The sequence below is a fragment of the Poromitra crassiceps genome, assembly GCF_964638095.1.
Source record: "Poromitra crassiceps genome assembly, chromosome: 17".
Taxonomy (NCBI): Eukaryota; Metazoa; Chordata; class Actinopteri; order Beryciformes; family Melamphaidae; genus Poromitra; species Poromitra crassiceps.
This window is the reverse complement of record NC_139635.1, coordinates 25,005,016-25,014,485: the sequence shown is the minus strand read 5'-3', so window position 1 is coordinate 25,014,485 and position 9,470 is coordinate 25,005,016. Positions and strand designations below refer to the sequence as shown.

The 9,470-nt window shown below is 45.8% G+C and overlaps 1 protein-coding gene across 1 annotated transcript in view; it reads left to right on the top strand.

Moving 5' to 3' along the window:
- LOC310791764 (GATOR1 complex protein DEPDC5-like) overlaps positions 1 to 9,470 on the top strand; it is a 45,471-nt gene that overhangs the window by 17,967 nt on the left and 18,034 nt on the right. Inside the window, exons 26-32 of the mRNA XM_083653418.1 lie at positions 1,331 to 1,514; positions 2,717 to 2,877; positions 4,131 to 4,251; positions 4,408 to 4,575; positions 6,960 to 7,179; positions 8,125 to 8,258; positions 8,348 to 8,459. Coding sequence (XP_083509544.1) covers positions 1,331 to 1,514; positions 2,717 to 2,877; positions 4,131 to 4,251; positions 4,408 to 4,575; positions 6,960 to 7,179; positions 8,125 to 8,258; positions 8,348 to 8,459 — 1,100 coding nt within the window. The remainder of the gene's footprint in view (positions 1 to 1,330; positions 1,515 to 2,716; positions 2,878 to 4,130; positions 4,252 to 4,407; positions 4,576 to 6,959; positions 7,180 to 8,124; positions 8,259 to 8,347; positions 8,460 to 9,470) is intronic.

Below are 9,470 nucleotides of genomic sequence, written 5' to 3'. Positions count from 1 at the left end.
GTCACGTGTCCGTAACACACTGTTGGTTTGTCACGTGTCCGTAACACACTGTTGGTTTGTCACGTGTCCGTAACACACTGTTGGTTTGTCACGTGTCCGTAACACACTGTTGGTTTGTCGCGTGTCCGTAACACACTGTTGGTTTTGTCACGTGTCCGTAACACACTGTTGGTTTGTCACGTGTCCGTAACACACTGTTGGTTTGTCACGTGTCCGTAACACACTGTTGGTTTGTCACGTGTCCGTAACACACTGTTGGTTTGTCACGTGTCCGTAACACACTGTTGGTTTGTCACGTGTCCGTAACACACTGTTGGTTTGTCACGTGTCCGTAACACACTGTTAGTTTGGTAGTAGGAGGCTTCAGAATCTTTGCCACCTAACAGATGATTGTAATAAGCCTTCAAGGGAAGCCAGGCAAGTTTCTCCACCGGGTGTCTTGTCTCCATGGGTCGCAGGTGTACAGAGCTTACAGGTCGTCATGTGGTTGAGGGTTACCCACTCCTCTCCCCTCTCTCTTTCTCTCTCTGTCTCTCTCCCTCTCTCTCTGTCTCTTTCACTCTCTCTGTCTCTTTCACTCTCTCTGTCTCTTTTGGTATCTCCTTCCTCTGGGCCTCCTCCTGTTGATCTCTAACTTAACTGCTGTCATATTGCCAGCTTTGAAAATCCTTGAATTAATGACCTGTATGGTGGTTTTCCTACACGGGTGTGGCCTGTTTCAATACAACCAGCATATCTGCATGCAGTGTGCATGATATGTTCATCTTCTTGATCGAATGTACACATCGGTGCTTCTAGTCTTGCCGATGGCTCTGGCACATTTATTATTTTGATTCTGTTTGCATGATGTCATTGCTCTGCTTTTGATTGGCTCGGTCTGTCACTTCAGCGCGCACGCTCATGCTAAGCTCAGAACACACCTGTCATCTGCTTGGGAGCGATGGCCTTTCACAGCTTCTTCTGTCACAGGGCTACAATCTGCATGTCATGATCCCATCACTGCTGCACACCCGCCAGCGCCCTCAGGAACCACCAGCAAGCCAATGAAAGTAACCCCTTCCTGTTTTTTCTCTCTTCTTCCCTCCTTTTTTTTTTTATTTCATTTTTTGTGTGTCTGTCGCTGTTCAACTCCCTGTCTGTGACTGCTCCTCACCCTCTCTTTTCCATCTCCATGTTGTGCCTATCCACCTGCTACCTTCCCTTCTTCTTCTTCTCATATCCTGTTGTACCACCACATGTACCACTCTGCTGCGTACATGGATTTCTATTTGCTTTGGGGATTTTTTGCTTTGTGCGTCTGCCTGTGTGTTTTTGGGGGGTGCTCCTGAAGCCCTGCTGCTGTCTGCACCCCCGACAGTGCCCAGCTTCTGTTGCACGGTGGGGGTGGACTGGAAGTCTCTGACCACGCCCGCCTGCCTGCCGCTCACCACCGACTACTTCCCCGACCGCCAGGCGCTGCAGAACGACTACACCGAGGGCTGCTATGACCTGCTGCCCCACACCGACCTGGAGAGGTGCGCACGCACGCGCACACACACACACACACAAATACAACTAGGACTGGGCAATATATCCATATTATATTGATATCATCATGCTTAAGATTAGGGATGCACCGATGTGAAAATTTTGGCCGATACCGATAACCGATATTAACATTGCTGGTTTGGCCGATAACCGATATTTACCGATGTCGATATGTTCTTTCTAAAAAAAACATTTCTATGATAATAAAATTTTGTACATACTGAAAAACGCATGTAAACACTGTGAATTTGAAAAAGTTATGAATTTCTTGGACTGTGCAATATCGTGATTTGAGCAACACTGTGGTCAGACTACTATACAACACAGGGACTGTGCAATACTGTGATATATTGGTGTCTGTGATTCGTCGATGTCATGTCTTATTGGTGTCTGTGATTCGTCGATGTCATGTCTTATTGGTGTCTGTGATTCGTCGATGTCATGTCTTATTGGTGTCTGTGATTCGTCGATGTCATGTCTTATTGGTGTTTGTGATTCGTCGATGTCATCTCTTGTCCTGTTTTATGTCACGCCATGAAATGAATCTCACTGCAAATGAGTTTCCCCACATGGACAATAAAGTACCTTACCTTACCTAATACTATATGAGACTAGATATCATCTTCGATTTTGGATATTGTAATATTGTGGCATACGTGTTGTATTTTCCAGCTTTTAAAGGCTGCGTTCAGTAAAGTGATGTCATTTTCTGAACTAACTTACCAGACTGTTCTAGCTGTTCTATTATGTGCCTTTACCTATCCACATTACTGATTATTATTATTGATCAAATTATTATCAAAAATATCATTGTGTACATATTTTATGAAAACACCAATAGTTATCCCTACAATATTGCCGTAATATCAATATATGATCGATATATGATATATGATTGATATGATCGATATATGATATCAATATATGATGGTCAAAAATATCCTGATATTTGATTTTTTTTCCATATTGCCCAGCCGTAAATACAACATATAGATGACTAAATAAAGCTCCCTCTGGGGTGTTTTATTTCATTGTGTCTCTGCCTGTATGTTGAATGAATGAATGAATCAAAAAAGACACCATACACCAAGCATACAGTATAAAATAACTCCTCAAGGATAATCAAAGTAAAGACGTCAAACTCATTTCCGTTGTTGACCTGTCTCCATGCCTGTCTCTCCCCCTGCAGGCGGGAGGATGAAGCTCCAGTGATGAGTGCTCCTCAGGTGTTTGAGGAGTTCATCTGCCAGCGGCTGATGCAGGGCTACCAGATCATCGTCCAACCCAATAACAGGAAGCCCCCGCCTGCTGTGGCCACGCCCCTCGGCAGCAGTCCACTCTACTCCAGAGGTAACGATGCCTTGTCTTAAATACACTTATTAGATGTCTATTTTTATTTTATTTGTTTTACCAGCACAGAATGACTTGGAAGGTTTCTCGGCCCTGCATGTCCACTCATGGATGAATCGAACTCTTCCCTAAGAGCCTCTGACACCGTTAGATATCACCAATCTGTGATGTTCAAGACACTGCACTTATTTTGTCAGCCAGTGCTGAAATTTAATTTGTTTTGGTGAACACACTTTCCCGCTAACCTGACACTGCTAGATGGTTTGTTACACAGAACCATACAGGACCTCATCTTTGGAAAGTGCTTCAAAAAGGCCATGCGCGTAAAAAAAAAAAACTGGCAGGTGATTGGATGAACCATCTGTCTATCATTGTTCATCACAATGTTTTAATGTTGTTGGCACGTTAAAGGGATAGGCCACCTTTTTGGGAGTTTTGCCCATTTGCCATATCGCCCATACATAAGCAAGATACACAATGCCTTTACCATCACTCCCTGTGCAGTATACAGTGAGCTACAGTCGTCCAGTTAGTATCGCCAAAGAATTGGAGGAAACAGTACAGCCGTTCAAAGTCACCAAATACACATATTTCTAACGGCGCCAAAAAGCTCTATGTACATGTTGTGACTCGAGTACTCACCACTCCCAAAAAGCTGTCCTATCCCTTTAACAAATACCTGGCAGGTGATCGGATGAACCATCTGTGTGTCAATGTTTTGGTTTTCTTTCAAGCAGTGTTACTCAACCTTTTCCCTACTCAAGAGTCACACTGACCAAACAAATCTTTGCAAGAGCCACAATCCAAAAAAGTCCCTTTCCTTCCGCTATTTATTTGTAGATTTTTTATTTATTTATGTATTTTAAGTAGGACTTAAAAGAGCCACAACTACCCATAAAGGAGCCGCATGTGACCCTAGAGGAGCCTCGGGTTGAGTATCACTGCTTTAAAGCATGAACTTGAATATAATCGCTTAATTAATAAGTACTTGTGTGTTTACTATGAAAAGTCATTGTGGAACTTGGTGCATGCCGACTTGTAGTTCCACTTTATTCAGGGAAAACGCACACACAAAGTTTCCTATCTCCGCTCACAAACGCAGTCTCTTATGTTTCCTATCTCCGCTCACAAACGCAGTCTCTTATGTTTCCTATCTCCGCTCACAAACGCAGTCCCTTAATAATAGTTAATATGCAGTGAAAAATAGATGTTGGTATTCGGTCACATTGTCTCTTCCTTCACGTGTCTTCCAGGCCTCGTGTCTCTACGCAGAGCGGAGGAGGAGGAGACTGTTTACTGGCTCAGCATGGGACGAACTTTCCACAAAGTCTGCCTCAAAGACAAGATCATCACTGTTACCCGCTACCTGCCCAAGTGAGTGCTCATCACCGTTACCTGCTCCCTGCCCAAGTGAGTGTTCATCGGCCCCTTACTTGTGTGTGTGTGTGTGTGTGTGTGTGTGTGTGTGTGTGTGTGTGTGTCTGTGTCTGTGTGTGTGTGTGTGTGTGTGTGTGTGTGTGTGTGCGTTAGGTACCCGTGTGAATCGGCCCAGATCCAGTACACCTACAGCCTGTGCCCTCCGCACTCGGACACCCACTTCCTGTCCTGCTGGGTGGAGTTTGGCCACGAGAGACTGGAGGAGTACAAGTGGAACTACCTGGACCAGTACATCTGCTCTGCTGGCTCAGAGGACTTCAGGTGGACACACACATGCACACACACACTCTCTCTCTCTCTCTCTCTCTCTCTCTCTCTCTCTCTCTCTCTCTCTCTCTCTTAGCCTGCTTATCTGGTAATCACATAGTCAGAGACTGTTTATTAGAGGGAGATGGCCCAACTGCGAGTCGTTTCCTGAATCTGTGCCACGTGTTTGTTTTTTTAGGAGACTAGCGACAGGTATTTTTCACAAGCCACTTATCTTCCGAACATTCTGACACTAAAAAGGCATTTTTCAGACAGGGAAATGAGGAGAAAATGAACTTTGTTGGAGACCTGTCTCTGTCTCAGTAGCACACTCTCGCCAGATCTGGCAACAGTAGCTCCTGCTGGATCTTGTAGGGGGTTTAGCAGCAAAATAATGCACAAACATTAGTCGCTTTCATTTTTTGCTTTCACACAAGACCAAGCAGCTCTGCTATATTTCCGCCTCGGAATGCGTTTTCAGATAGCATCCAGCCATCCACCCCTCCCGGATTGAAACGAGGGCGAACAACGGGCGCTGAGTTTCATTATTATAATTAATCAAAGTCCGACAAATTAAAATGATGCTGGTCACCAACCAAACCAACCAAAACATCACCATGTAGCCTACAGCACAGCAGCTCTCAACAGCTGCTCTAAGAGAAAAGATGACAGTCGACAGCTCACCCAAATATGCTGAGAATGCAGAAACTGTAATCATTGAAAGTCTTCTCCAAGACAAGGTAGGCTACCGAAAAATCTTCATATTCCACCTGCATTATTATGAGAGGCTACTGGAGAGGCTACTGCGTGCGGATGCATGAATAGATTCTGGGGAGTTGAAGATAATTTTGCAGCTGTCCATAAAGCAGGCTGCAGATGGATTTCTCTGTGCGCACCTATTGCGAGAGAGATTATTCTTATAACCGAGGAGTCTATTTAACGCACAACAGGCGAGACAGACTGCAGATATGCTTTGGTTATCTTACTTCTGATAGTAGGCTGTTCCGTGTCGCGGCTCCTACCTTTCAGGTGGAGGCGGAGTGGAGGGTGATACGGCACTATGACTACCTCCACTGGCGGAACGAAAGGCCTAACACAATTATTCACCACCCCGGTTTCATCACTTTCACATCGGAGGCACGGATCACATATTCCACAACATTTACCGCTTTCAAGGCCGGTGTGAAAGCGGCTATTAAAAGTCCATCAGTAATGTGTTAATGCCCAAGCTTTGTCCAGCAATAGGCTGTAATAACATGATCAAGTTATCTATATTTTCCATCCATCCACACGACGTTCACAACACTTCCACACGAGGTGGGGGGACGGGGAGGAGAGGTGACCCCGCCCACTTAGGAGACAGGAAGTGTATAACATTTCGTAATGGGTCATCTTGTTGGTGCGTTGAGTATCTTTGACATAAGCCGACGCTGTGTTCAGAATGGTTCACTCATTCGCTCACTCACTATTCCCCATGTAGTGTTGATCAAATAGTGAACTATAAAGGGAACGATCAAACGAGTTTTGGACTCTACCTCACTCTTTTCCTTCGGTAAACATGACAGCATTGCATTGTGGTAGATGGGAGGAATTGTAGGCTACATTCTCTGTTCACTAGAAATTGCTCTGCATTGTGTTTTTTTTACAGTGGACTATATTCACCTTATTCACCACGCCCACTTTTTCTCTCTTCCGCGTTACACGCAATTGTATTTGTTCTTCCGGTTCAGCGCTAGTTGGCGGCCAATTTCAAAACAAAACGTCACTATGATAATGAATGAAGTTTGGCAACATTCAGAATTAAGCTACACTGCGGCCAACTTCAGTTACATGTTCATAGCGTTACTGCTGCGAGGAGCCGATGGCTGTACCCGGTCGGCATTTAACGTTAGTTACAAAAGCACGTCGACAGTGTTTTCTCACTGCCAGTAGCCTAACTACAGTAGGGTTTGACAGATAGCTAGTCCGACCGGTGTCAGCACAGTCAGCGCTCCCGGTCCTCGCTGCTTGTTAAATATTTCCAAATAGGCGTTATTCTGATAAACTGGTCACATATATGTTACGTTCTCACCCGAAAAATATTAAAACATTAAAACAGTTCGGGTTTTTTTTGCTTGAAAACAGCTTTTTGGCAAGTCTAAAAATGACTACGGTAGGCGTAATCTACTTCCGTGTCTAAAACCGGAAAGACGATTACAAAATGACGTCATGCAGAAGCGTCCTTGTATGGGCAAAGAATAAGGTGAATAAATACATAGTGAATTAAATGAACAGTTGAGAATTCGGACACTAGTACAAAATGGCTAACACACTATATAGTCCACTATTTCTCTAATAGGGACCGGTTTTGAACAGGGCTAGTCTTTTAAAATGAGCCTTTTCATTTCCTGCTTCCCAAGTTTGATCGACTCTCTGAAGTTCTGGAGGACTCGCTTCCTGCTGCTGCCGGCCGGAGGGGCGCGGCGCGTGGCGGACGGCGAGGGCCACTGGGACGTGTACGGGGAGGGAGCGGGCGCCGGGGGCGGCTCCCCCGACTGGCTGCTGCTGGACGGCTTCATCCGCTTCCTCGAGGGCCTCAACCGCATCCGCCGACGCCACCGCTCCGACAGGATCATCAGAGTGAGTCTGTACACAGCGAGACGTGTGGCCGCCCGAGTCAACTCTGCTCCAGTGCCAAGTCTCAAGTCTAAATGTAGACCAGCAAGTCAAGTCACAGGGCACCCCCGGGGTCTTACAAGTATTAAAAAGGCATTGAATTTAATATTCTAAAAACAAGGCCTTAAAAATATTGGATTTTGTTTACAAAGTATTGACAAAGAATTACATTTTTTATTAAAGATGTATTTGGGATGAACAGAAATCCTCCCCGGGATGAAGAGGATTTTTTTTACTTCATTTTTTCCATTTGGAAAACGTCACCTGAGCAGACAGTCAGTGTGCACATCACTGGCAAACGGTGTGCGTTTTCTGAGGGCAGCAAGTTTGCACTCCGGAGTGTTCGGCTTGTTGATTCCTCGCCTGACTGCACTCGACTACTCGTCTATTTTCAAGCCAAGCAGGTAGAGGTACTGGCTTCAAAACGAGCCTTTTGATAAAGCTATGTTAGCCTCATTGCTAATGTTAGCTTTCAGTTAAGCTCTGACAGTTTGCTAACAGACTTATCTGCACAGTTCTTGAGGGGTGTGTGGCTGCAGGCCTCCTCCGCTCTCAGGCCAGCTCACCTCAGGTCTCTTCTTCTTCAGTTATTTTGAACTCCCAGTAACGTTACCTCACGCTCAAGGCTGCATAGGAGCGCTGTGGGACATTTTTCCTAGCCTGGGTAAACCCAGCCCCCACGTGACCTGCTCTCAGAGTTCCCAGTCACTACTACCTTGTGACTCGCGAGCAGGTCTGACCAGCCTGAGAGCAGGTCACTGGGGGCTGGGTTTACCCAGGCTACATTTTTCCCATATTCCCCGTTGCTTCCGACACACAAGTGCCAATGTGATTGTGAATGATGGAGGGTATTTAGTGCTGTTTTTTTTACTCTCTGTCTCTCTCTCCCTGTTTTTCCCCCCACGTCAGAAAGGCACGCCGATGAAGGGACTGCAGGTCACTAGTCCTCTGCCCCAGTATCCTCCAGAGCCTGTAGCGCCCCCGGCAGGCAAGAAGGGCACCTCTGCTTTATCAGCCCTCCTGGAGCTGGAGCAGAACCAGAAGTGAGTTGCAAATAATCCAGCATGTTGTTCCATGAATCCCAGTCTGACTAGGAATACTTTGGTGCTGTAACGATCTGCTTCCCCTCCAGGACTCTGGAGGAGCAGCAGCAGCAGCAGCAGCAGCAGGGGAAGACCTTAGTAGCTACCACCGACGCTTCCAATGTCACCACAGCTCCCACTTATGTGGACAGTCCCCGCAAGGTGTGTGTGTGTGTGTGTGTATGTGTGTGCGTGCATGCATGCGTGCGTGCGTGGGTGGGTGTGTGTGTGTGTGTGTGTATGTGTATGTGTATGTGTGTGTTCTGTGTGTGTGTGTGTGTGTGTGTGTAGTGTGTGTGTGTGTGTGTATGTATGTGTGTGTGTGTGTGTGTGTGTCTGTGTCAATGACCTACAGTTTTTGGTGAAAAGTGGTGTTGCGTTCAGTGGTGATTGACTGCAGATAGAATATGTTGTTTGGTTTTTCTCTTGCTTTTGGGGTTAAGGTTTTGCAGACACATGAATGTATCTACGTTGATGTCATTTTATTGGCCAAAGGAAGCGTTGCACACTCTGGCTCCATATGCATTTCTTTTCATGTGAAGTTCCGGCCCTCCAGCCTTCTTCCAGATCAACAGTACTGTAGTACCACAACAGGTACTGGGGATATAGAGAGCCAAAGTAAAACGTCACTTCCTGCTTTCTCCCTGTACCAGCGCTGCGAAAAATCTGAATGGCGGTGGACGGAGAATAAGGTTACTTTTTTGATCCCATTTGAATTGTGCCACGGGGTGCCAACGCTAATTTTGTCAATTTAAAACGTAACTTTGCATGTCAAGAAAGTCGCAGTTTGTCACCAAACTGTTGTACTAGAAGTTATAAATCAGAAAGACTACATGCACTGTCGCCTAAGTGACGTCACTTTCTCTACGGGCAAAGCTGAAGACCGGCGACATGCCACGAGCTTCCACGAGCTATGTAGTTTTTATATGAAACTAACCCCTACGTTTCAGTCATTCATATTTTTCACAGCGCTGGTACAGGGAGAAAGCAGGAAGGGACATTTCACTTTGGCTCTCTATTATATAAGTTGTTTTCAGGTGACGTCACGTCAAGATGGAGACCGGGGCGAGACCAGTGACCGTTGGCTTGTTTGCAAACCATGTGATCAAGCTGGGGGGCAACCAGCAGCAGGCTACATAGGAAAACACTAGCAGAATCGTACAAGTTGCTTGA